This window comes from Dichotomopilus funicola (assembly GCF_033296635.1).
Source record: "Dichotomopilus funicola strain CBS 141.50 unplaced genomic scaffold C8A04scaffold_3, whole genome shotgun sequence".
Classification (NCBI taxonomy): Eukaryota; Fungi; Ascomycota; class Sordariomycetes; order Sordariales; family Chaetomiaceae; genus Dichotomopilus; species Dichotomopilus funicola.
Window position 1 is genome coordinate 475,495 of NW_026944024.1, and position 26,881 is coordinate 502,375.

Below are 26,881 nucleotides of genomic sequence, written 5' to 3' on the forward strand. Positions count from 1 at the left end.
CGCGATGGGATGTGGAATGTGCGGTCGCAAGAACTGGGATTCCGCAATGTAATCGCGTGAACCTGCACGGTGTCTGAACGTTGCGGCTCCTGTGCCGCGTGAATAGATGGAGAAATGTGGGTGTGTTGTGGTTGAGAGTGAAGCGTGGGATTGAATTTTTGATGGGTTGCGTTGAGATCAAAGACGGGGGTTGAATGCCGTGTTTCACGCGACGGCGGGGCACGCGTTATCACGGGTACGCTCGTCGTCTAAGTTTGCAATTATCGGGGGATTACTCCAGCATTGACGTCTCGTTAGTCGCTTAATGGGTTAGATCCATAGCATCTTCTAGCCCAAACAAACAGTCAATCTCGGCTTACATCTTACATCTTCCTTCATTGTTTACACCACGATGCGCCTCTGCGTGCGCCGCTCCTAGATCAGATGGGGGCCCTCGCAAAAGTCGCAACCGCGGTGCTGGGCCTTTCATTCATGGTGTTTGTCACCTTTTTCGGCCGATTGCCCGCTTTCAGGTGTGTTAAATCTCATTTCATCGAATCTCAATGCATTGGCATACATTTCAACTTTGATGTACATACATACATTGTAAATTGAGACTAACACGTTCAGACGCACCCCCGTGGCCTGGCTGTACCGTCTTGTCTGGGTGCACCTCCCCAATGGCCTCATCGCCATCGACGAGCGTCTCACGGGCGGCCGAACCGTGGCTGCTCTCACACGCTTTAGTTCGTACATCATGTACGACCGCCATCCGACTGTCTTAGTACGTATTATAACTTGTTTCCTCTTATCAACTATTCACTAACAAGAGACATCAGATCTTCTTCATCCTCCTCCTGACCATCTCAACCTACCTCTATCTCCCGTCCTCCTGGCCCCTCATGGCCCCCATCCACAAAATCCTTTCTGTCCCCACCATTTTATGTCCCTACCTCTTCCTCTACCTCTCAGCGGCCTCCGACCCCGGCACCATCACCCCCTCCAACCTCCCCCGCGAAATGGCCCGCTACCCCTTTGACTTTTCCCTCTTCCACCCCGGCGCCCGCTGCCGTACCTGTCCTCCCACTTCCTCCCAGTCAGGAGGCCAACACGGAGAAGAAGAAGGGAGAGCAGGAGAAGGAGGAGACCAACAAGGAGGCCAACTCAAACCCGCCCGCTCGAAACACTGTTCCCTCTGCCGCGCCTGCATAGCCCGCTGCGACCACCACTGCATTTTCATCAACAACTGTGTCGGCGCCGGCAACCACCACTATTTCCTCCTCCTCCTGCTCTCTACCGCCATCTTAACCCTCTACGGCGGCCTCCTCGGCACTTCCCTCATGACATCCCAAATGCGCGCTCGTTTCCCCGGGTGGAAATGGGCTTGGTGGCGCGCCTCGCGCGGCACCCTCTACGGGAATAGAAATGGAAGAGACGAGCTGGGGATGCCGTTCACGGATTGGTTGATAACCTGGAGCTGGGGGATGCAAGATGGCGGGCGGGGCAGTGGCGGGGGGGTTGCGATGGGGGCGGTGACGTTGCTGGCGTTGATGACGAGTCCGTTGGTGTGGGGGTTGTTGGGGTATCATTTGTGGTTGGTGTATTGTGGCACGACGACGAATGAGTCGATGAAGTGGGCGGATTGGCAGGTGGAGATGGATGAGGGGGGGGTGTTTAAGCGGAAGGTGAACGCCGAAAAGAGGGGGAGGGATTTGGGGGTTGAGCCGGCGTGGACGAGGTGGCCGGTGGAGGCGGAACAGGTGTTGGTTAGGACGGGGGATGGGAAGCCGCCTAGGGGGGAAGGGTTGCTACCGGGAGAGGGACCGTGGGAGGCGGTGTGGAGGTTGAGGGATGTGGAGAATTTGTATGATTTGGGGTGGTGGGATAATTTGGTCGATGTGTTGTGGCCGTATTATATGTTTCGGGATCCGTATGTGCCCGTGGCGGAGGATAGGGTACGGCGGAAGAAGAAGAGGCGGGCAAGGAAGATTATCTTGGCTTAACATACCTAGAATAAGGGGCGTAGATTAGAGTTGGATAGCAGCAGAGGAGCAGAGAAGCAAAGAAGCGAGAAAGGATAGCGAGAACATGAACGATGGAATAGACCAGGATTCCGAGTACCAAACCGGGTATATAACGTATTTACAGTGTTTTACATATCTGAGCTCCCGTATTTACACCTTCATATCCATTCATCTACGCCGCCTTTGGGGCCTCCCCCGTCTTCGAGGCTTCTGCCCACTGGATCTGATCAAACGACACAATCTTCTGCACCGGCGGCGGTGTCGGCACCACCACTCCCGCCGTCTTCTCCTTCGGCCCCTCGACCAACCCCGCCATCCGACAAATCGCATACCGTACCCCCCTCATCCCCATCGGTTCCCCCGTATCATCCTCATTCCCCGCGGCCGTGACCCAAATCTCCGGCTCCCACCCCTTCACCTTCCCCTCCAACCACGTCAAACTCTCCAACTCCACCTCCCGCAACGTCCCCCACACACTCCCACACACCACCTCAATCCTCTCCCTCGCCCGCGCCGCATTCGGATCCCGCGATAACTTATCCGCCCGCGTCAGCACCACCGCCGTGCGCACCTCCAAATCCCGCAACAGACCCAGCACCGCCCGGTCCGTCTCCTTCACACCCGCCACCGCATCAATCAGCACCACCGCCCCGCGCAGCATCGCCCGTTGCGCGAGGTACTTCTGAAACTCCCGGCCCCATTCCGCATCTGACCCTAACCCGTACCCAGGCGTGTCGATCATGATTAGTCGGTGGTCTGGATACAGCAGGTTGAGTTTACTCGACCTGTTCGCGCGTCGATCGCTGCGGCTGTGTCCAGTTCCCCAATCATCAGCAGCGGCCGCTTCCTTCTGTTCCTTCCACTCTTTGATCCTCGCCTGGCCCTCCAACCGCTCCGCATGTGTCGGGACCCCGATGCCGTACCCGTTCAGCGTCTTGGTCTTACCCGCCATGCGGCTCGTCATGGCGAGTTCGCGGGGCTGGAACTGTTTGTTACCCGTGCGGTGGCTGCCGCCGTGGGACTGGAATTTGCGCGCGGCGCGGTGGTTGGCGCCGGCGAGGGCGTTGATGAGGGTGGACTTGCCGACGTTGGAGCGGCCGATGAGGCAGACTTCGGGCATGCCGGGGTTGAAGGGGACTTGGAAGAAGCGGGCGGCGGAGAAGAGGTATTTCATTGGGTGGGTTGTGAAGAGGGAGGAGGTGTCGTCGAGGGTGCGTTTGGGCGGGCGGGGCCCCGGGAGGACGCGTTGGGTTGGGTCGTTGGAGGGGGGCGGGAGGAAGGAGATGACTTCGCTGGGGAGGTTGTCTTTTTTCGGGGGCTTCCAGTTGGTGTGCTCGATTGGGGGGAAGGGTTCGGAGGGGAAGCAGGTGAGGGAGGTGGTTGAGAAGGGGCGGGCCTGTGGTAGGCGGGGGGCCCGCGGTATCCTGGGGGGGGGCATTTTGTTGTTTGTTGTTAGTGAAGTTGAATTGTTTCTGTTACAAAGAAAACAGTTGAATGTCTCGAGCAGGAATGTAATCGGTAGATAAGTCTGTCGTGGTGGGGCATACGATAAGGGTTAGGGTTAACGCTAAATCTCGAAACAACCCCACCAACAAATTCAAGCTCCGGCCTTCCCCAGAATCAATCCACGCTCGATCAACAACCACCACAAACCACCTACCACGGCGCTCAATTCTACTATATCGCCGCCGGACCTTCACACGGTACCCAATTAGCATCACCAACGCCGCCAATCCCATATCTCACACCACACCACCCCCATATCTCACTACGGCAACGATTCCCACCTGAAACCCACCAGCAAACCACCAGAACACCGCAGATCAACCACCATGACAACCCGCCACCTCTACCGCGCCCTCCTCCGCGAACTCCCCCCCCGCCCCCTCCTCACAACCCCCCGCGCCCCCCTCCACCAACGCCTCCGCGAGACCTTCCAGTCCCCCCAGTCAAGCCCCCAATCCAGAGGAGAGTCAGAAACACAAGAAACACAAGCAGCAACAAGGGAGAGTTTGATAGCCCAAAGCAAAGAATACCTCGCCTATCTGCGCGCGCAGCGGACCTATGTGACGCTGCTGGAAAGGTATAACCCCGGCATGGGCATGGATGAGGAGGAGAGGGTGAGGTTGACGGCGAGACGGGTGGGGATGGATCTGCCGGTTGAGTATGAGGTGGAGGATACTGATGCTGGGGAGGGAGAGGGGAATGGGGAGGGGAAATTGTGATGGGAAACTGTGATGGGTGAGGTGTTGGGGGGTTGGAGAGGGAGGACAAGATGGGGGACGATCCGAAGCGGTAGACGGACATCATCAAGAAAAGGAAACAGCACGGTGAGAGCGTAACTAAAAACTCCGACGAGTGAAGGGAAGGACAAGCTAGGACGGGCGGGGTAGAGCATAAGAAGTGGCTCGAAACGAAGAGGAGTATGGTCGATTGACATACTTTAGGCTGGAGGTAAAAGAGCATTCATGCTGGCAAGGGGTTGTATATACAATACGGTGTATGATAGCTGTGCATAACGATGGACGGGACGGGCGCGGCGTTTGGAGTTGGTATACGGGTGTTATTTACTTGGCATTTGAAAGCGAAGGTTTATCTACTATACCCTCCTTAATCTATCCCCTCAAGGTGCTCCAGTCGGTCAAGCAGGTCGGTCATGTGTGTCTAGCGTGATCCGGTATATGAGTCTAATCCGTCTGCTGCTCTCCGGTCTACTCTCGTCCGCCCGGGCATGAAACCTCCCGGCTTGGGAGCGCAAGGCAAAGCACCTCATGCATTTCTGGAAGAGTGCCCGGCCTCGGGAGTCCTCACTAACTATAACTGTTCACCTGGAACTCAAAACCCCGAGTCCTACAAGGGCACAGCGACAATAGCCTCAGGGTGTTTGTTGCTTCATCTTGCTAGATGGTAGCAGAGCTGATCTGTACCCTTCAGGAGCTGTAGAGTTGTATTGTACCAGAGAACGGAGAGAAGAGGAGCGTGGCTGAGGCGATGGGTGCCATGTTCACAAGCCATACGAATGGCTGTAACATACCTCCTAAGTATCTCCTGCATTCAACATCGAAGCAGCCGGTTAACCCACCCGGATAATAAAGAAGCAAAGCAGTCAGCCCGCCAGCAGAGAATAAACAACCAAAGCAGTGACTCAGCGATATAGTAAAATTATCTTGATATCAATCCCCTCTTCTTCCAGACTAAATAATCTTTCAAACTAAATCTCTTCCAAAGTAAATAATAAAAATACCCCAAGTAAACCCCAACCCCGTTGCTAAGCTATATAACCTACTCCATTACCCGTCCACCCGCCCTGCCATACCTCGTAATATCATTTCTCGTTGTCCCTTGTGTGTCAGTATGTAGAAAAAGAACGCCCCAATGGGTATCAACGCCATCTCAAACCCCTTTAACACCCTTCACCTGTTCCCCTGAGTATCAGCACCCTTAACCCGGCCCCCCCTCAGTACCAACACCTTTACCCCCCTTCAAGTATCAACCCCCCATGGTTAGATAGACCGTTAAACACCCCCCACACCCCCCTCCTCAAAACTCTCATCCCAACCCCCAGTCTCCAACAACCACCCCCCCACACGCTCCTTCACATGTCCTACCGTCTCCCCCAACGCACTCCTCCACTGATCCTGCACCACCCGCACCCTCTCTTTCAAATCCTCTGTCAACCGCCTCCCTTCGGCCGCCTTCATTTTTTCTACTTCTTCCTCTTTTCCTCTCCCGTTGGCGTTGGCGTTGGAGTTGGGGTCGTCGCTAGGTTGTAAACTCGGGTCTCGCTCCATTTCCATTACCTTAGCTCTGGCCAGGACGCAGGCTTCCTTGACTTCGTGGAGGAGGCAGAGAAGGTTGGTCTGGCTTTCGATGAACTGGTATGTGCTCTTTTCCGCGTGCAGGAGCAGACTAAACAGATATTGCAAAGGGTGTTCGAGATAAGACGGGTTTTCCGCGTACTCCGCAGCAGGGATCTGAACCTGGAATTCCTCCAGACTGACATCGCCCGTGGGGATTTTGTCCAGCACGCGTTTGAGATCAGGCGCGATATCCCAAAACGCGTTCAACTGCACCTCCACGCCACGCCCGACCGTTTCCTCGACTACATCCCGGAACTCTTGCGTGCGTTGGAGGGATTCCTCCGCGAATGCCAGCGCCCGCTTGGCGGCGTCCTGCACGAAGAAGGCCTCGGCGGAGGTGAGTTTGTCCTGCTGCGCGGCATCACCAGCGAGACGGTACGGGAGGAGAACCATGTCACGGTAGCGGTCGTTGCGGTCAGAGAGGAGGTCGTAGAGGCAGCGGTGGAGGGATTCGCGGGCTTCAAAGATCCATTTGAGGAGGGTGAGTTTTTCTAAGAGTTCCGGTTGTTCGTCGCCTTCTTCTTGGGGGAGGTTGGGGTTGGATTCGTGGGTTTCGTCGAAGAGGCGGCTGCGGAGGGATTGGAAGAGCGCTGTGGCGTTGGTGATGCGGGATTGGAGGATTTCGTTGACGGGCATGACGACGGCGGTTTGGAAGGTGTCGAAGGTTTTCTTTTCGAGGTCCTTTTGCGCGGTGTGCTCGTCGGTTTTGGCCGAGGCTTCCATGGCGGCTGCTTCGGCGTAGCCCATTGCGCCCGAGGAGATTTGTTGTTGGAGGTGTTGGCGGAGGGCCTGGCCGCGCTGTTTGGCGGCGTCGGCGGCGTCGGAGCGCATCTTGGCGGTGGTCTGTTTGAACTGCTCTTTGAGGCTGTCGATCTCGCCCATGTCGCTGATCACGCGCACTTCGCCGCGTGTCTGCGCCAGTTCGGGGTGGTTGTTGTTGACAGCTGGATGGTGTCGTGGGTACGGCGGGGGCAGTGTCACCAGCCGGGACACATCCAAGTGATTCGGGTTGGGTGTCGTCGGGGCAGACGACGACGCGAACGAGCTGCTCCCGCCAAACCCTTGGGATTGCGACAGCGGCTGCGGCGTGCTCTCGGGTTCCTGGTCGTGCCAGCCCGTCTTTTCGGCCGGGTACGACGTGCGCTTGCTAGACCCGGGAAGATTCGGAGACGACTGCGGCGGCTCATCAATCCACTGCAGCGCTTCCCTCGCCTCTTTCGGCACGCCCATGTACTTGGATTCCCGCTTCGACCGCTCGATGCGCCCCCCCGGAGCCCCCGTCGAGTCGGCCTCCCACCAGCGGCTTGCCGGCCGTCCGCGGGAATCCTCCTCGTCGATGGCGTCGCTGACGCTCATGCTCAGAATCGGCGACAGCGACGGCATGTAGTTGGACGACTGCCAATTCTGGTTGGCCGAGGGGGACGGTGGCGCCCCCGCGTGTTGATGTTGTTGCTGCTGCTGATGACCAGACGACGTAGGCGTGGTACCCCCCAACGCTGACCCGATCGACCCACGATGTGACCGCGGCTCGGACGACCCCGGTGTCAGCTCGGCCATGCCGCTGCCGCTCCCGGCCGAGGTGATCGATTCACGGCGCGCCGCTGTCATGGGCCGGAACAGGTCGCGTGTCAAGTCCAACACCTCGGATCCCATGGCCCCAATGGCAGCCCCGTACCGCTCCCGTCGCATGCGCGATTCGTGCACAAAGAACTCGGCGAACAGCCGTACACGCTCGGCATCGTTCGGCGCCGCCGCCTCGGCCCGGGCAAACGCTGCGAACCGGTCGATGGTCCCGCGCGCGAACTGCTCTGTGCTCTGCGCGACAACTAGCTGCTTGCTCAGCGGCATCGGGGAGTGCAGCCCGTTACTGCCGGTCGACATCCGGTCGGTGCTCAGCCCGCGATGCGACGACGACGATCGGCTGCCTGTCGGTGGTGTCGGTAGGGCCTTGGGCGCCATCACGCTGCGCTCGGGTTGCTTGCCCGCGCTGTGCGGCATCGTCAGTGTTGGCGTGGCCTGTGAGGAGCCCTCGGCGCGGGGTGTCCGGGACTCGCCGTTGTCGTACGACTCGGCTGTCCTGGGCGTATCGTTCGACGACTTGCCCGTTCTCGGCGTCCCACGGTTGATGGTCAGTCGTCGTTGTAAGCCCCCCGACGGGCCCGGGATCACGATATCGGACAGCGGCTGGGGCTTTGCGGCCGGGGAATCGATCGCGCCGCGGGTACCCCCTCGTGTCCTGCTCTCGCTGCGTCTCTCCAGCAGCGTCTGTGCCTTGTCCCCTCGCACTGCAGGGCTCCGCGTGAGTCCCCCAGCTGGGCTTGTCGACGAAGACCCAACATCAGGGTGGGCAGGGCTGGCCACGGGGCTTTGAGGTTGGGGAGTTTCGACCGCGCGCACCGGGGCCGGCGTCGACGGTGGTGGTGGTGCTGGCGCTTGAACTGGTGTTGACACCGGAACAGGCGCAACCGGGCCCGGCATACTATCCCCATCTCTCCAATTCGCCGGCGTTAGGGGCACAGGCCCCAGCGCCGCGATCCCGCTCGGCGGGGGTCGTCGAGTGGGCGGTGACATGATGGGGTTTGGCTCCGACGACGTCCGCTGCGCGCTCTGCGACCTCGAGCTCGACGGGGGCGGTCCTGGCGGAGGAGGGGGAACAGGCATCTGCGGATCCCACCTCACCTGCGACGATGACCGCGATCGGCCGGACGTGGGCGTCGCAACGGCCGGTGTCGATGCTGCGCGGCGTGATCCTGGCGCAATGTTCATGCCGGCCATCTCTGCCTCGTTTCGTGGCTGTGGTATCTCGACTGTCATCGGCGCTTGGCTGTGGGTTTGGCTGTGACTGTGACTGTGGCCCTGGCTCTGGCCCTGCCCTGGCATTACCCGCGACATCATGCTGAACGACCGGTTGTTGTGGTTCACTGGCGGCTCCACGGGCGGGCTCGCCTGTTCTGGCTCTCGCCGCCTGCCTAGCGACGGGAACCCGAACCGTCGCTCTCTCGAGGCGCCTCTTGTCCCAGGCGGAGGTGCAAAGGATGTGTTGGCCACTGGCGGTTCTGTAGCAACTCGCGCAATCGGCGGGGGTGGGGCTCGCGCAACCGATACGTTGGCCACCGGCGCCTGGTCAAACGTCATGCTCGCGGGACGTCCACTGCGGGGCGGGGAGTACGGAGGTGGAGGGAGCGGCGATGCTTTTCTATATTAGCTCAGAACAAGGCATACGAGAGAGAAGACTTACACTGCGGTTCCTGGTAAGCTTGAGTTGGCGGGGCCGGCGGCAGATGCGGCATACGATCCGGCACCGGCCCGGACTGGGGCGAGCCAATCCATTCCTGAGGGTTGTACGGCTGGATGGCGCTCATCGGCGTCTGGCCTGGTGTGAAGGCGCTATGGGGGGCTACCGACAACGCAGACACCGGCGTGCCGGCGTTGTGGAATCCGCCCAGCGAGTTCGTCAGGAGGGGGTTTAAGCCCGCGCGAAGCCGCGCTGTCGGATCGCGGGACGAGCTCATCATGGCGGGCTATCGCGAGTGGGTGAGAGTCAGAGTGAGCGGGAACGATCGAGGTAGCTAGGGGTTGACCGGGTCGAAGCAGAACGAGAACGCCTAGTAAAGATTCGCAATGTCGAAACGTCCGGGCCGCACCTGAGACGGACGTGCGATGTCGTTACCAAGCCATGCACAATCGGAACGTGGGGTTGTCGTCGCGGGCTCGTCGTCGGACCTTCCCTCGAGTAATTGCTAGTCGCCTCGTCGGCCGTCACGGGTAGCGTTATGTCGAAACTGCACTCGCACAATGTCGACCTCAAGACGCGGCTGCTGGCGGCAAACCGAACGGATCCAGGTACGGTTGAGGGAGGCAAAGTCTAAAGAGGAGATGCCCCAAGCCCGACTAGGATGCCGAGAAAAGGCGACAGTGGGATGCTGCAGTCCTGCAGCCTCTTTTCGAGCCCCCAGAAGCAGAGCAGCACTCTCGCGGCGTGGAACGTCACGGGTGGGCTAACCACTTTTTACAGGAGTAGATTAACCTACCTGCGACGTGCATGAGAAAAGCGGGAGCCGGAGTGCCGCTTTTGCAGAATCCCGTCCAGACACTCGACACACCACCGTGGTCAACCAAGGGTGTCGTGGGCGGCCTTGGCTACCCAGGCACGTTGCCAGTGCTCACGGTCACTCTCGGAGATGGCCCTGTCCAAGAGTCCGTCCAGGAGGGGTTGCGCTCCGAAACTGGCCCCGGCTGGCCGCTTATCCCTGCAGTAGCGCGCCCTGCCTGCCGAGGACGATTCTGGTTCTCGTTCTCGACACACCATCGACTCATCAACCAGTGAACCAGTCAATTGTTGCCCCTCATGAAGATTCTCCAGACCCGATATGGACGACGGACTCCGCTTGCAAGACCAAGTGCATGTCTCTCAGCCATGATCCGCCGTGGATGATCGTCCCGCGCTGTCTGACTTGAAGACACACCGTCCGTCACACGCTTAATCCGACTCAGTAAACCGGGTCCCGTGCTGCGAGACGCAAACCCGACGCAAGACCAGAGTCTGAACTGATCGAGATCTGCAAAAGGGAGGTGGTGTTCCTCCGCTAGCAGTGGACACACACCATCGGAATGCCCGCTTGGTTCGACAGCCGAGTCGGAAACCCAGCACCACGTTCACGAGCCCAGAATAGCTCCCGTCTCCCACAAATAACGCCTTCACTTTCCATTTCGACATGCCCCAAGGCTGCGGGGCTGTCCGCCGCCCATGCCCGGTCACGACCACATTGGAGCAACGAGGTAAAAAGAGGTCTCGAAATGGACGGTGGCAAGCTTTCGAAAATGGGGTAAAAAGGGCGGCCGACGGGGGGCCTTCGAGGAATCGAGGGGCCGTTCGAGGGGTCGGGTCGGTGATTGGTCCTCTTGTTCGACCTGCGTGCCGGCAATCTATTCTTGGTTCTGGGCAAAATTCCCCAGCCCAGGCCTGATTCGCCAGAAGTCACGAATGGGTGTGGGACACCGCAGGGCTTCCTGCGGGCGCTTAACCCCCCCTGGCTCGATTCTTGGCGCATGATTCGATATTTGGCTCTTGTTCCGTTCGTTCAGAGAGCACGCACATGCTCGCTGGGGATGGTCTCAACTGGACGTCCAGAGGATGCGGTGAGCCTGCTGATCTTCACCTCGACCTCGCATCGCGTTGGTTAGAAATTGCTTAAAAAAAAACTGTGAGATAGCCCTTGACTATGTACCAATATTCATCATTCTGCCCTGCAAGGCGGGGGCCAATGAGGCGGTCGAGATCTTGTCTTTCGGCTCCTTCTCTGCCGGAGCTTCCCCACATCATTCCAGACCTCAGGCCGATGTGATGAGATATTAATACCACAATGTGAGATATTTTGCCCGGTGAAGTTGACTCTCGTCGTCCAGGTGTTTTGTTTTGTCAGTACGTAGTAACCGTGGACCCACGATTAAGCCCAGCTATTATTTTTGAAACTCGCCGGGAGCAACAACCGGAAGAATCCGAGGATCCGAGATAACGGAATAGAGATTGTTAAAGGCCTTAACTAAGGACTTAAAGCGTTCCCGACGTTTGACTTTTGGCCGACTGGGACAGTAACTGAACTGACTGTTACTTCAACTCCCAAAAAGGTTCCCTGTCGAAAAAAGGTGAAGCTCACAGCTCCGGCTCCGACCGTTGGATCTTGGCAAACACCTTTCCGTTCGGCTGGGACCGAGTCGTTCTTTATTTAGATCTCATGTTCGGGGCCTCCGTGCCGGCCCGAAAGGTAGTCGTCGACTCATCGGTCAAAGTTTCCTGCGTGCCGGGATCAGTTGGACTTTGGCGCTTAAAGGGCTGCTTCCTGGTGCTGGATACCTGCGTTCGATGTCACATGCAGGTGGTTCGAGGCCGAGCCAAGACTGGATCTGTTGGACAAAAACGAGTTGAATTGACTTCAAGCTTCCCCGAGTTCTAATTTCAGACGGTCCAGGGCTGTCTGCGGCTTGCTGTAGTGGTCAGAAACGTGGAAATAGGTTAACATTAAATTGCCAGACGACTCAATTCAGCGATGGTCCTCAAAGATGGCAGAAAAGTAACAAGGAGAGTCGCTTCAGAGATAAGGTTTCTATTCTTGACTTGGGGAGGGGTAATGAAAGGTAGGAGCTAAACACCATTTCGAAGACTTGATTCGGCAACAAATTGGCCGCAACATAGTATCAATTGCGATACTGTCGATGATCGTCAGGGGTGCAAGTTCGATGTCGAGTTGAATCGAATCCGGAGACAACACTGCTTGAGTGCACGGGCTGGAAAGCTGAGCTGAGCTCGGATCAATTGCTGACCCCACCAAAGGCGGTGAGATTTTGCGCCGCTGCTCCCCGCCTAGCTGGGGCTGCGAACTTTTCTAGAGCTTTCTAAGCTCCCTCATCCGGTGCTGACCCTGCTTTCTTTCCTCGGGCGACTCATGTCGTGCCCCCAACAACCAACAGCTTCATTTCTCCTCTTTCCACCACAAATCCCCCTTCGGCAACTATCCCACCGTCTTTTCCGCTTGGTAGGTTTTTGCTATTTGTTTCTTGCGCATTCCCGAGACTCACCAATTGCTTCCCTTGCTCCCTGATGATTGTTCAGCTGGCACCAGTCATAGGGCGACTTGTACTCCCTTCCCTTGATGACAGACGCTGCGGTCCACCAGGCCATCTCTGATCGAGCCCCAAACCTTTGAATCTCTTCAGCTGCCGCTTCGACGAGATCACCGCTAACCGGCGCAGATTAACTCACAGGTTTCCTTTCAGCTCTTTCTCAACAACCACAGTATATAACTGCCACAATGGTTCTGCACAACCCCAACAACTGGCACTGGGTGAACAAGGATGCCTCGGCGTGGGCGCGTCAGTGGTTCGACGATAACCTCACCAAGCTGGAGGCGAAGGAGGGGGATGTGACGGCCAAAATCAGCAAGGTCGTCAGCATGGATGGAGATGTCGACGTAGCGCAGCGCAAGGGCAAGGTCATTACGATTTTTGATGTCAAGTTAACCCTGGAGTACACAGGTACGTGTTGCCATAGAATACAAGCCACTTCCATTGCCGTTCCTCGCACATCATGCACTGTCTGCCCCAGCCAACCTCCTCCCCTGTAAACTTCTCTCGTGATCATCATTGTTGCGTAGCGGCGGGCTAAAATCTCTGCACTCCAGGCTCCACCGCCGAGGATGACGACGTTTCGGGCACCATCACCGTCCCCGAGGTCTCGCACGAGCTCGAAGAGGACGAATTCGTGGTAGGTCCACCTACTCTAAAAACTTAGTTTACCTATGACCGCACGAACTAAAACAAATGGGTCACGATAGTTCGACATTGATGTCTACTCCGAGTCCAAGGAGAAGCAACCCGTCAAGGACCTCGTTCGCGCCAAGCTCGTCCCCCAGCTCCGCAGCGAGTTCCTCAAGCTCTCACCCGCTCTCATCAACGAGCACGGCAAAGACATCCAGCACGCCCCCGGCTCGAACCCGTCCAGCGGATTTTCCACCCCGAAGCTGCACCCCCAGGGCGCGGCCGCGGCCAAGCCCGCCGCAACGACCAGCACACAGACCGGCACCGGCGGTGTGGTGAACACGGTCACCGTGACAGACAGCGAGGAGTTTCGCACCACGGCCGAGGAGTTGTACCAGACCTTCACGGACCCGCAGCGGATAGCCGCGTTCACGCGGGCCCCGCCCAAGGTGTTCGAGGGTGCCAAGGAGGGCGGCAAGTTCGAGCTGTTTGGCGGGAACGTGTCGGGCGAGTACCAGACGCTGGAGGCGCCGACCAAGATTGTGCAGCGCTGGCGGCTGGACCAATGGCCGGCGGGCCACTACTCGACGCTGCAGATCGAGTTTGACCAGAACGATGTCGACAAGGTCACTGTCATGCGCGTCGAGTGGAAGGGCGTGCCTGTTGGACAGGAAGAGGTCACCAAGCGGAACTGGCTCGAGTACTATGTCCGCAGCATCAAGCGTACTTTTGGGTGAGTCTGCGTGCCCAATCCTCTCTTGTATTTTGTGTTAAACATTTGTTGCTGATGCTGACTGATGTCTAGCTTTGGCACCATTCTTTAAACGACGGAAGGAAGCGGCATTGCGAGGAAGCGGCGTTTGGTGGCATGGGTAACGGCGGTATGATTGGCATGCATGGGAAGGGAAGGAATAGCGATGGTATCCAAGCATGGTCAGATCGATAGTTTAGTCTTTTGACTCGCGATCTACAGTTTTCTCGCTGGATACCGCCAGCATAGTAACGGCGTCACGAGGCAAGACCAATGAGAAAACGACAATTCATGACATACTTTACATGCGACGTATAATCTTCTTTAAGAATGTGTTTACACAATTGTTCGGGGTTAACTTGTGGGGTGATTCGGCCCCGGCGTCGGCTCGGTCGGTGCTGTGTGGGGTAGAGGCCTAAAGTCCCGGGACCGGAGCCAGGTATCAAACGTGTAGCTGCGGCCGTCGGTATGTACCTACCTATCTCGTCGTACACGATAGTTCCTTGCAGTCAACTGTTTCTCACCCAACGCGAATAAATCCCCCGCACCACCCCGCGTTCGTGTGCATTTAGTTCTTAGTTCTCTTGATCACAAAGAGCTGAAACACCAAGCATCCACCATGGCGCCAGTTTACAAGATTGCCAATATCCAGCTTGTCCCACAGGTAAGTAACTCACTCATGACGTCGTCCTCAACTCATTTAACAACCACCATCTCTATCTCTCTCTCTCTCTCACACACACACTCACACTTACTTACTTACACCCCTAGAAACTCAATGTGAAAGACAACTTCGCCCGCGCCGAGAGCTTCCTCCGCGGTGCCGCCTCCCTCGGCGCCCACCTCGCCGTCCTCCCCGAATACCACCTAACCTCGTGGTGCCCCGGCCACCCCTGCTTCATCAATGCCTGCGCCGAATCAGCCACCTACCTCCCGCGCTACCAGGCTCTGGCCCGCGAGCTCAACATGAACATCGTCCCGGGGACCATCTGCGAGGTGCATCCCGCTAGTACTACTACTGGGTCAGAGCAAGGGCAGGAGGAGGGTAAGGAGAATAAGGAGGAACAAAAAGAAATCCGCAACATGGCGTACTGGATCGCAGCCGGCACCGGCGCCCTCATCGGCACCTACCAAAAGGTCAACCTCTGGCACTCGGAGCGTCCACACCTCACCCCGCCACCAACAGACGCCTCTGCGCCGTCCCCACACATCGCCTTCGACACCCCTCTCATCTGGACCGATCCAAACGGCCCCAACCCAGAAACGGATGGTGCCCCCATCCGCGCCGGCATGCTCATCTGCTGGGACGCCGTCTTCCCCGAAGCCTTCCGGTCCCTCCTCCGCCAGGGCGCCTCGCTCATCATCATCCCCTCGTTCTGGGTCTGCGACGGCAGCGACCTCGACCCCGTCCGCACGCGTCTCAACTCCGATTGCGAGGGTTTATTCCTCAACTCGTTGATGATCACGCGGTCGTTTGAGAATGAGGCGGTGATTGTGTTTTGTAATGCGCCTGGGTTGAGTCAGGTTGTGGCGCCTGTTGTGGGAAGGTTGCCTCTAGGGGTGCAGGCGGAGGCGATGGGGAGGAATGAGGAGGTGATGAACGTGGTGGAGGTGGATTTTGAGACGGTGAGGGTTTTGGAGGGGGAGTATAAGGTGAAGCGGGATGTGTTTAGGGAGGGGTGGCATTATGGGTATGAGAGGGGGTGTTGAATGGAGAATGGGAGGGCTGGAGCAAGCAGGAGAGAACGGAGGCTAAGAATCTATATTCTTTCGAGGTCGAAGAGGAGGAATTAATGGTGGTTAAGCTCATGTTCCCTTACATTACCATGCAAAACTTTATTTCGCGCGAAACTATCCACAGAATACCAAAGTCTTTACCACTGGGTACCCAACCCGTTTACAATTATCAAATTTGACAACCTCTACCTTAAACTCATCGCGCTTATAATTAATGGAAACAGCCCAAAAAGGGTTCTCAGAAAATCTCAAAAATCGACACGAGCCGGATTTGAACCGACGCCTCCGAAGAGATGAGATTTCGAGTCTCACGCTTTAGACCACTCAGCCATCGTGCCTTAATGATTGGGTCATCCCAAAGTGGGGATTATGAGGAGGGGTTTGGTGGATACTACGCTGTGGATTGGGGGTTGCAAGACTAACAAAAGATAATGCCGTTATGTCTTCTGTCTAGATCTGGGAGAATAAGTGAGAAAACTGTGAATGATGGTTGGTATTTGTTGGTAATCGGGGTGGGTGTGAAACTAGGGGGTAGAATGTATTGAATTCCTTAAAATTGAGGAGGAACAAAGATGATTAAAAACGTATAGGAAATGTATTATATGACCATCTAATGCTTCTTCGGCGATGAAGCTGCATTTGATGATGGACTGAGAAAGGTTACAAAAAGTAAAACAACAGTTCGGAACAATTGATAATTGTCTAAAGGAAGTTGATATTCACAGCATTCCCGCTAGAAAGATCTGCTGAATGATATACCTAACAAATAGCACAAACCGATTAAGCTACATCGCAGGGGATAGACAAAAACAGCAGTTAGATATAACCAACCTAGTCCTTACCGAATACCCCATAACTTACCTATCACATCCATCTCACATTCCTCCCTTCACTCTCGGACTTCTCCCTTTCTTCCTCCCTTTCCAATTCTCCCTCACCTCCCTTATCCGGCCCCTTCACTCCTTACCCCCAACCCTTCGACTCCCAGCCCGCTTTACCAAACCCAGCCCCTAATTCATATCCCACTCCTGCTCCCGCCCCTCCCGATCCCTGCTCCTCTCACCCCCCGTCCCATCCACCGGGTACCCCTCCCTTCTCCGCCGGCTCGCAAGGCCGCTGGACCGAGAGTAGCCGGACTGCGAATGACTAGGAGGAGGGGTATAACTCCTCCGCCGGGAGCTGGAGCTGGAGTTGGGCGGATGCGGATGTCGAGAGCGGGAGGAATGGTGATCCTGATCCATCTGGCTGTCCCGGCGGCGTTGGGTGTTTTTACTGCTGCTGCTGCTGCTGTGGTTGTTGGAGGGGTGGTGGCTGGTTCTGTGGTTTCTGTTGTTGTTCTTGGTGTTGTTTCTGCTGGGGGCAGTGTCACTGCTATGGCTGCGGTTACCGGGTTGGCGTTTGGATGGGGGGATGGGGTAGAGGCAGCAGAAGGTGGCGAGGAAGGCGTTTAGGATGGACATGCTGGTGTTGGTCTTGTGGGGGTTGGGTTTCTGTGCTTTTTGGGGGTTGGGGTTTCTTGGGGTTAGGTTTTGGGTTGGTTGGTTACTTACTTGCCTTGGTATGGTTGGGTCGTTTTGTGGGAGATGGGAGAGGAACTGTTGCTGGTGGGGAGTAAGGACTTTATATAAGCTTGATGTGGTGTTGGTGGTTGATTTGAGTCGGAGCTGGGTGGGCTTATTTCTGGAATGAACAGTTAGTTATTGTGCTAGGGGAATGTTGCGGTTGGTGATGGTGCAGTGTTGAGTCTCAAGCATGGACTTGATTAAGTATTGACTTGAGGCATTGATGACAGCGGCTTTGGGGTGTTGAGAAAGCAACCTGCTCTTTAATAGTAGTACAACAGCTTAGAAGGATAAGAAAGGTGAGGCACTGGAACATTCGCTCTTGAGATGAATAATCCAACAGTAGAGCACAAGGTACGGCCCGCAACAAAGAAACACCACTAGGAAACGTTGAGCTGTGGCTTAAGCACGGGGAACACGTCCCTTGTCATGTACATACAGTACAACAACAAAGCAGCAAAGTTGCACACTGCAGAATAAACCATTCTTGACCAGTATTATTCGAATAAACAAAAGCAACACGGCGGGGCCAAGAATCCAAAAGGCCGCTTAAATCCCATTTCACTTCATGCAACGAATATTCCTTTACGACCGACAACATTCCTTAATGCCTTTCCACCTTGACCCCCTCCTCAGGCATCACGATATCCCGCAGCTCAAACCTAGTGATAAAGTTGCTCTGCTTGACAAACCAGGCGTTGACAATTTCCCACTCCGAGTTGGGGTCATCGAAGCGGATCTGTCGGTCAAGGTTTCGTTAGTCTTCACATTCGAACCCTTATGTTATGTTATGCCGCTCGAGGTTTGTTTTGGGTTGAAAATGAAAAGTAAACAGTAGGAGAATAGACAGGTGAAAAGAGTAAAAAGGACCAAAAAGCTCACCGCCCAGCTCCCTCTGGCCCCAAATCAAGGGAACAAAAGAATAGTAGACAGCTACGAAAACCCAGTGGTTTTCTGCTCGGCCCGGGATTGAACCCGGGTACAAGCGTTGCAAGTTGCAGGCCCCCCAACTGCGCTATCCACGGACCGGACGGTTTCGGGGGGCGATGAAAGGAGCAGCGCGAGGGTGGGTTATAAGGGAATGGAGGAGGATACGTGCTTTGAAAAATGAGGGGTATGGAAAAGAGAAACAAAATAAATGGATAGAGGGTGAGTATAACGATGAAGAGAAAGAAAACATACCTCAAACCGCCTCAACAAACTCGGCACGACCTTATAAATCTCCAACAAACTAATATTCTTCCCAATACACGTCCGACTACCCATCCCAAACTGCAACATCGTCCCATTCATCACCCTCACCCTCCCCTCATCCCTTTCGTCCTTCACCTCCCACCTCTCCGGCCAAAACTCCTCCACCCTCTCCCCAAACACCCTCTCATCCCGGTGCACCACCCACGCCGAACACCCCACCACCGTGCCCCCCTTCACCCTCTCCCCACTCCCGGGGACAATCTCCACTCCGCCGGCGGGAACCACCCTCTCCAGCGGCAACCCAGGAGCGGGATGTAACCGAAACGCTTCCTTGACACACATATCCAGATACGGCAGATGGTTCTGGCTTTCGTGCCAGGTTACCAGCCCCGTTTCATAATCCGAAAACTTACCCGCGCGGGCGGCAGAGTCGATTTCATCACGGAGGCGGGAAAGGGCGGAAGGGGTTTTGAGGAGGAAGTAGAAGATGGCGGAGAGGGAAATGGCGGTGGTTTCGGACCCCGCGAAGGCCATGCTTACGGCCATGGTTTGTACGAGGGTGTCGGACATGAATTCAGGGCGGGCGGTGCGAGCGGCGAGGAATTTGGAGAGGAGGTCGGGGGAGGTGACGAGGGGTTTCTTTGTTTCGGTGGTGGGGAGAGTTGGGGAGGAAGTGGTGGTGGTGTTGGTGTGTTTTTCAGCCTGGGTCTGTTGGAGCTCGGGGAGACGCTCGGCCATGCGGGCGCGGGCGAATTTGGCGACGGGGAAGGTGGCGTCGAGGAGGCCCCATTCGGAGAGTTTAAGGTAGAGGGGGTTTTTGAGGAAAAGGCGGTCGAGGAGGGGGATTTGGCCGATCTAGTTTGTCAGCTGGGTGAAGATAGAATAAAAAGAAAAGAAATAAATAAATAAAAATGCAAGAAAACCCAGAGAGAACGTACCGGAGCAACATAAAGAAACAACTTCGTCAAGTACGCCACAATCCCATCGACATCCTCATTCCGCTCGATAAACCCATGCCTCTTGCTGTACGTGATCTCCCCAATCACATCAAACGCATAAAACTGCAGCCAGCGCGTAAAGTCACACGCTACGCCACCACCACTACCAGCAGCACCCACATACAACCGCTCCGTCTGCTTCAAAAACAGCCTTGTCGTGTTATCCACAAACGGCTCGTACTGCACCAGTGCAGACATGGCAAACGCCGAGTTGACACACCGGCGGAACTGCATGTGGAAGTCGTTGTCCGTCGTGCTGAACAGCGACTGCAGGCTGTGGCCTTTGACTACCGCCTGTTGGACGACGTAGAAGTCGGACTGCCCCGATATCAGTCTCAGTGATAACACTACAAGAGAAATGAGGGGGTAACAACCTTAACAAACCCCTTATTCAACCCATACACCACCTTCAACACCTCCGGATCGGCAAACGACAGCGTATTCGGCCCCAACCTCACAACAGGGCCATACCGGCGGTGCAGCGCGATATGAGACAATTCCGGGCGGCGGTGGTAGACGTCCCAGAAGCGCCACCAGTCGGTCAGCGAGGCGAGAAAGGGGCCTGGGTACTTGTGCAGGCCGTTGTGGAAGCGGTTGCGGATGAGGCGGGCGAGGAGGAGGACCAGGAGGAGGGAGGGCCAATAGTGGCGGATGAAGGGGAGGATGGAGTCTGTTATCATGGTGTTTGTCTTCGTGTGTGTTGTTTGTGGTGTGATACGGGTTGGGTTACTGCGAGAACAGGAACGACAACAACAACAACACCGTCGGGTCTCCTTGTTGAAAAGGTCCTGACGGCCCACTTACACGGGGATGTTGAACGAGTTGAAGAATGAAAAAGAGGAGACCGACCAAGTCGGAAGAGCCGCGATAAGTAACACCAGCTAAGGTTACAAGGAGGGTGCGATCCGTACATCTACCAACCATGCGAGGCTCTTCTATGTACGGCTTACAGCTTACAAAACGTGCTCTTGGGTTCCCCGAAGGTGGATTCCCAACTAGTGCCGAGCGGCACGCGGCACACACCCAGCACGCGGGATCGATCAACGTCGGGGTAGGTCGTCGACAAGCAGCCAACCCGGCAGGGCACGGCAGGCACACCGGGCAGGGCAATCTATTGCGGCCGGGTGGGAGTCCCTGGCTGGGCTTGAAGAGACGAGAATGATCATGTACGAGCCATCCCAAGCGGACATCCCGCGGCACGGGAAGATATTAAGAGACGGCTGTGTACATCTTCCTTGCACGCACGCATCCCGGCGTTGAGGCTTGTAAGTGATGCTGTTAGCGTAAACCCGACGGACAAACACTCAGCTGACGGGTTGTGTGTATGTTCCCAAACGAGGAGCGAATCGAGGTGCCTCGTAAGAGGGTTATCCCTCGAACCGGCCCTCTTCCCGAGACACACACCCGAGCCATCCCCGATGATGTGCAGAGGGACCGCGGATGGTTGGAAGAACTGTATCTCCAGACTTGGTGTTCCTTCCCGACGCAACCCGGAAGCCCAGTAACACGGCCCATTGACGATCCCATGCTCATCAGCACCCCCACACCGACCCAGGTCCTAGGTTCCCTAACAGACGCCGGAAATATGAGATGGATGCGAGATATTCCAGGGAACTGTATTGCCGGACTGTCGGGCGGGCTTGGCTCACTCAGACGTCCATGAGTCGTGGGTTCAACAACAGCGGGGCTCGGCTGGAACGTTCATCCCATCCCACTGTACCCACCCGGCAAACCGTTTGGTAGTGAGGGGGAGGGGCGCTGTTGGGGTGTTGTATCGGCAGATGTTAGGCCCAATCGCCGGCGTCCCGGGCCCTCCTAGTTCCCTGTCAGTTCCCCAGCTGCAGGACGCAGACTCGGGATCCCGCGAGCCAATTTCTCGGATTCCTGACTTGGGTTATTAACGTGTCGCGCGAGTTATCAGATGTCGGTCGCATGGCCCTGATGTCGCGCTGCGTGGTAGTATTGTGGCTGCGATATTGCTCACGAGGGAAAGTCATGGTGTTGGCGTGTTCAAATCCCGTTCGCTATCATGTGCTTTGGATTAGTGATAAAGGTGAGGTTACCGTTCGTTGTTCAGTGTCGCAACGGCCTCACTTATCCCCGTGTCGGTTGCAGCTGGGTCGCCCATCAGCCTTCTACCCGTACAGGTCCTAAAGCCGTCGGCCGGATCAAGATTGGTAACGGCGACGGTCGATCGAGGTAACAGCAGCACGGGTGAGAACAACCAGGAGGCAGTAAACCTAGTGTAGGTAAAATCATCTCTTCCTCAGCTCATCGCATCAAATACGGATACTCGTTTAACAACAATCTTTAGAATCCAGTTGTGGTGTCAGCTTGGTGGAAGAATGGAAGGAAAAAAAAACTAAAAAAAAAAAAAAAAAATCATATGCCGAAAGGACACAAACGCCAAATGCCCGTCGGTCCCTCCCTGCCGAGCATCGTCCAAGGCTATCGTGTGCACCTCACCCGTTTGGTGCAGTTGGGGGAAGGGAAGGAACGCCTCGGCAGATGATTTTGGCGGGAAGCAACTGCTGGACTTTTGGTGTGGGCCGCAAGAATGAGATCAACCGACCACCAACAAGCGGCAAACCCTAACCCTGACCTGGGGACATACATTACATAGGACATGCAATGACCTACCGCACTTCATCATGGCGGTATTTCGTTGGTTTATGTCGAGTCAGTCATTCCATGGTTGTATTCAAGTGTGCTATGGTCATCTGTGTCTTCAAACCTCACCTTGAGTGACTTGAGACTGTAATATACCCGCTCCGTTGCCTGCTAAGCGATTCCAGATGGCGAGTGGACGGTTCTTCAGGAAACAAGTTGTTCCCTGGGAGTTGGGGTAAACTCTTGAATCTGGCTTTGATTAGACGGCGCAAATCAAAGGTGAACATCACACTGCCAGGCCGACGCCAAGCCCCGGAGATGGTGCGTATGTAGAGTGTATAATAAGTCTTTCATGTACAGACTACGGTATCCCCCTCTCGTGTTCCCCAAGCTTAGTATTAAAAACTCCGCTGCTATGAGCCAGCCCCCCATATACTTATTTACACCACCAGCATGGATGTACTGTACTGTCCAAATCCAACGCAAACAAAACACCATAATGCAAGGCAATGATGATGATGATGATGACGATGACAACATCTATATCCAAAACCAAAACCAAAACACCCTGACCCAGGAAGCGAGCAATCTCATCCCAGTAATCCATCCAATACAAGCCCTTCCTTCTTCCCACCCACTCTCATGGAGCCTTCTCTTATTCAATGTATCGCAGTAACCCCCCTCCCCCTACAAATCCTCATCATCCTCCTCCCCCTCCGAATCCGATTCCGCCCCCGGCATCAACGCCCGATACCGCCTACTCGCCAAATCCTCCTCCAACCCTCCCTCACTCTCCGGATCAACATACCCTTCCCCACCCACCAAAGACAATGCAACGGGCAAGAAAACCAACGCATGGCTCGCCGCAAACACCACCAGCGCCACCCACACCCTAAAATAATAAATCTCAAAGATCTTACTCCTCGTAAAAGCCAACACCGCCACCCCCAGCACTTTCGTAATCGTAATCCCCGAAAACACACTCCCGCCCACATTCGCCAGCGCCGTCCACGCACGCGCATCCCGCCCCCGGAACCGACTCCGCGCACGCTCGAGGAAAGTCCGCGCGGGGAAAGTGAACGCGCGAGCGACGTGTGCGCAGAACTCGACGGCGATGCCGACGCAGATGATGAGGTTGACCAGGGAGACGGCGTTGAGGGAGACGCCTAGCACGGCCATGGCGCCGACGATGTCGGTGACGGCCATGCCGACGGTTAAGGTGACGACGGCGGCGGTGAGGATAGACCCCAAAAGGATGGAGGAGACGAGGAAGACGATGGCGAGGGCAGAGCCGAGGAGGGCGGTGGTGAGGCCGACGATGGTGGCGTATTGGTCGAAGAAGATGTAGAAGACGGAGTAGGGGAAGATGGATAAGCCCGTGGTGGCGCTGACGTCGTGGGCGATGCGGCGGGCCGAGGCGTAGGCGCGGATGAAGTCGTCTTGGCTGCGGAGCGGGGTGTGCATGGTGCGGAAGTGGCTAGCGCGGATGGTGGTGTGGTATTGGTCGATGACGACGGCGGATCCGTAGGAGGCTTGCCCTGCGAGCGGGCAGTCTTCGTTGGTGGGCGCGGTGAGGAAGCGGGAGAGGTAGTGGAGGAACTCGTCGCCTTCGGGCATGCCGGCGAGAGTGATGTTCCAGGCCGGGTCACGGCGCGAGAAGCAAGGGCGGCGGCGGTCGACGCAGCAAGCTTCGTTGTCGGGGTTGAGCCACTGGAAGAAGTCGTCCATCCAGCCGGCGGTTGGGGACGCGATGTAGGAGACCTCTTCGCGCTTGCGTTCCTGCTCGAGGATGTTGGTCAGGGATAGCTGCTCGCACGTCGTGAAACGAGAGCAGATCTTTTGTTGCTGTTCGCGCTCTGTGCCGTTGAACTCGCGCGTGACAAAGTACACCGGCGGGCCCGCGTCGAAGTAGTCGTAGAGATCGTTAAAGTACGGGATCAGGTATGAATCATCCGGGATCGCAACCCGTTGGTCTAGCCCCAGCTCAACCTCGGGCAGCAACGCGACCGCGGCCGTAAATATGCCCAGGAAGACGGCAACAACCACCGCCTTGGTCTTCTTCCCCAGCAGCCTCGGCGCATACGTCTTGCGAATAAACTGTTGCAGTAAGCTCTCCGACGGCGCCTCGTAGAACCGGGCGGCCCCGTTCGTCGCCCCCACGCCACCATTTCCGTTGAGATGAATCCGCGCCGACTTGACCTGGACACAGGGGAAACAGTCCGCCCGCGAGTCCTCGGCCCGGATCTGGTTCAGCGTCAAGACCGATACGAACATAGTGACCTGTAGGATGGCATTGATGAGCACCGCACCCGCGGCGTAGATGGCAAAGTTGCGCACGGCGGGCATGCCGACAAACGCACCGAGCGCAAAGCAAGCCGTTTCGGTGATGGCGGAAAACAAAATCGATGGGCCCATGCGGCCAAGCGCGCGGGAGATGCGCACCTCGACCACGTCGTCGGGGTAGCTGGTGTTGACGCGCTCGAACTCGTGGACGATCAGGAAGATGTTATCCACGCCCACGGCAAGCACGATAAAGGGGATAACGTCGACAATGATGAGCGTGGCTTTGAGGCCCAGCTTCGAGAAGAGACCGATGGACGCCGTGATGGACATCAAAACAATCGCGATGCCCACCACGCCGAGCGTGAACTTGGATTCCACCAGCGAGACGGCCGGGTTGCGTATTAGGTCCTTGAACGACAGCGTCGTCGACCCTAGCGCAATGGACGCGTACAGGAACATGATGATGTAGCTGATGACAATGATCTTGGCGTCCGTGTTGGTCGACTTGTTGAGCTCCTCCTCCAAGCTAATCTCGGTCGAAAACGAGAGCCTCAGATTCCGCGCGGCAGCTTCACCCTGAAGAGCTAGCAGGCGGTCCTTCATAGCTTCCTCCCAATCCATCGCCCGGCTTGCCTCGGACGAGCCCTCGGGGTAGTTGTTCAGGACCCAGGTAACCGTCATGGCCGTGGCCTCCGCCGGATCGCCTGACCCGGCGTAGCCTCCCAGAATCATATTCGGCTCTAGTGGCTGGCCATATGCCGGGCGACAGCCCACAGGCGAGTCCGCACACTCCCGCAGCTGGTCCTTCCAGCCCTTGGGGTCGATCTGCTTCGGGTCGTCCTGGAAGTACGCCGCGACAGACTGCACCACGCACGCATCACCCGTCGGCTTGAGACACAGGTCCTGCAGCGTACTGCCGTACTTGTCGCCCCGCAGCTTCTGGATACCCGCCTCCACGTCCATCCACCAGCGCAGCGTGTCGTAGCTCAGCACGGGCCCGGCGGCCGAACTGTTGAGGTCGTTGACGAGGAAGATCTTCTCGGTGCGGTAGAACGGTCCAAAGTTATCGTCGAAGAATGCCTTCTCCTGCGCGGCCTCGGACGTCGGACTCACCCACAGCCGCGCGGGGTCCTTCTCGATCTCAAAGTTGACCCACCCGATACTGAGCAGCACCACGAGAAGCGTGCTCGTACCGATTGTCAACGCCGGGAACCGCGCCGCAATATGGCCCAGTCGTGCAAACGCGGCATCGCACCACGTGTTGACGATATATGTCCGCTGCGGCCGGTCAAACATGGCCCCGTTCTGTGTCAAGTCCCCTTCGTCCTCATCATCACTCGGCGCCGCGTCCGTGAGAAGCCTCAGCCGCTCGCTCCTACGCCGGGCATGTCTGCTCCACGCGACGTGGCCCACCACCGCAGCCAGAGATATAAACAGCAGCACACCATACGTCAAGATCGACGCAAACGACAAACACGGCAACACACCCACACGACATGACCCAGCCTTTACCACAGCGGGCAGCTCCGGACACACCTGCGGGCAGTCGATGCACGCGCACCGAAAGCTGGGGTCCTCGTCGTTGCACTTCTTGGGCTTCAACGGCAGTGGGCCCATCTCCTTCTCCCCCTCATAACTCCCCGGGAAGTTCATCTGGAACGGCGACCCACCAAACCGTTCCTGGCCCAGAAACTTGAGCATCGACGTATAATCCTTCGCCCCGCCCCCAATCAAGTCCATAGCCCGCGAGTTCGTAGGCCCAAACTTGACATCCTTGCAACTGTCATACAACCCGGTCCCATACTCCTCCGAAATCAACTGATCCAACTCCCTCACGAGTGTCTTCCCATTCTTCTCCATCGTCTTGGTCACATTAATAAACAGCGACTGGTCCGGCGAGCACGTAAACGTGCAGAACATATTATAGAAATTCTCCTTGCATGCCGGACACGTCGAGATGATCTGGCTGGCTGTCTGCAAATTCGACTTGAGCGCGTCCACCTGCTCGCCGTCGCAGCAGACGGGACCCTCCGCCCATTTCGCCCCGCAGAGATCGGTCAGCTGCGCGCGCAGCTTTGCGTCGGGTTCGGAGGCGAGGCCGTTGTCGACGCAGGGCAGCTGGGCGCCGAAGAAGCTCTTGGAACCGCAGTGGCCGCGGATTGCGCACCGCCCGGTTTCGTGGAGGGGGGTGTAGATCGTGCTGGTGTCTGCGGTGGTCGCGGCGACGGGGGAGATTGACCCCAATGTTGCGGATAGCAGCAACAGCCCGCCGGATGCGGCGAGTCGTCGGAGTTTGGTCATGGTCGGTTGGTTTTTGCCGCGCAGCGGCTCGACCGAAAGGGGGAATCCGATTTCGTTTTCGATTGCTCGAAATAATCCTCGTGCGAGCGTCGATGAAGAAATCGATTTCCGCTTCGATGTTAACGATGAGGGGAAAAAACGATGGGATGCCCGATGGTGGTTGAGAGGTTTCGACACAACGAGGCGGAAGAAGCGGCGAAGACGGCGGGCAACCAGATGAACCAGCGCGGCACGGGCAGCGAACCCGACAGCCCTGCCTGGAGCAACAACTCATGCCGTCATGCGTCATGCGGGCGACTGCCCATTGGAACCTTCAAGCTCCCCCGGG

The 26,881-nt window shown here is 56.7% G+C and overlaps 7 protein-coding genes and 1 non-coding gene across 8 annotated transcripts; 3 read left to right on the forward strand and 5 right to left on the reverse strand.

The window, feature by feature from the left end:
* Window positions 1-423: 423 nt before the first annotated feature.
* C8A04DRAFT_34115 (uncharacterized protein) lies at window positions 424-1,982 on the forward strand (the record flags this gene model as incomplete). The annotated part of the gene is made up of 3 exons (XM_062782719.1): window positions 424-512; window positions 610-763; window positions 819-1,982. The coding sequence occupies 3 exons, from the start codon at window positions 424-426 to the stop codon at window positions 1,980-1,982; spliced, it is 1,407 nt and encodes a 468-aa protein (XP_062640771.1).
* Window positions 1,983-2,175: 193 nt separating this feature from the next.
* On the reverse strand, window positions 2,176-3,441 carry C8A04DRAFT_24645 (P-loop containing nucleoside triphosphate hydrolase protein; the record flags this gene model as incomplete). The annotated part of the gene is made up of 1 exon (XM_062779248.1): window positions 2,176-3,441. The coding sequence occupies one exon, from the start codon at window positions 3,439-3,441 to the stop codon at window positions 2,176-2,178; it is 1,266 nt and encodes a 421-aa protein (XP_062640772.1).
* Window positions 3,442-3,835: 394 nt separating this feature from the next.
* Window positions 3,836-4,228, forward strand: C8A04DRAFT_24646 (uncharacterized protein; the record flags this gene model as incomplete). Its single annotated transcript, XM_062779249.1, has 1 exon — window positions 3,836-4,228. One exon carries the CDS (start codon window positions 3,836-3,838, stop codon window positions 4,226-4,228), a length of 393 nt encoding a protein of 130 aa, XP_062640773.1.
* Window positions 4,229-5,518: 1,290 nt separating this feature from the next.
* On the reverse strand, window positions 5,519-9,378 carry C8A04DRAFT_8956 (uncharacterized protein; the record flags this gene model as incomplete). Its single annotated transcript, XM_062785301.1, has 3 exons — window positions 5,519-5,721; window positions 5,779-9,054; window positions 9,102-9,378. 3 exons carry the CDS (start codon window positions 9,376-9,378, stop codon window positions 5,519-5,521), a joined length of 3,756 nt encoding a protein of 1,251 aa, XP_062640774.1.
* Window positions 9,379-12,672: 3,294 nt separating this feature from the next.
* Window positions 12,673-15,578, forward strand: C8A04DRAFT_34118 (putative chaperone binding protein; the record flags this gene model as incomplete). Its single annotated transcript, XM_062782720.1, has 5 exons — window positions 12,673-12,895; window positions 13,042-13,124; window positions 13,195-13,850; window positions 14,113-14,116; window positions 14,640-15,578. 5 exons carry the CDS (start codon window positions 12,673-12,675, stop codon window positions 15,576-15,578), a joined length of 1,905 nt encoding a protein of 634 aa, XP_062640775.1.
* A 283-nt stretch (window positions 15,579-15,861) lies between these two features.
* Window positions 15,862-15,943, reverse strand: C8A04DRAFT_t16. Its single transcript has one exon. It is a non-coding gene; the product is annotated as a tRNA-Ser (tRNA).
* Window positions 15,944-17,771: 1,828 nt separating this feature from the next.
* Window positions 17,772-20,039, reverse strand: C8A04DRAFT_34119 (cytochrome P450-like protein; the record flags this gene model as incomplete). Its single annotated transcript, XM_062782721.1, has 4 exons — window positions 17,772-17,906; window positions 18,350-19,216; window positions 19,300-19,677; window positions 19,734-20,039. The coding sequence occupies 4 exons, from the start codon at window positions 20,037-20,039 to the stop codon at window positions 17,772-17,774; spliced, it is 1,686 nt and encodes a 561-aa protein (XP_062640776.1).
* Window positions 20,040-22,656: 2,617 nt separating this feature from the next.
* On the reverse strand, window positions 22,657-26,553 carry C8A04DRAFT_9005 (patched family-domain-containing protein; the record flags this gene model as incomplete). Its single annotated transcript, XM_062785317.1, has 1 exon — window positions 22,657-26,553. One exon carries the CDS (start codon window positions 26,551-26,553, stop codon window positions 22,657-22,659), a length of 3,897 nt encoding a protein of 1,298 aa, XP_062640777.1.
* Between the last annotated feature and the right edge of the window lie 328 nt (window positions 26,554-26,881).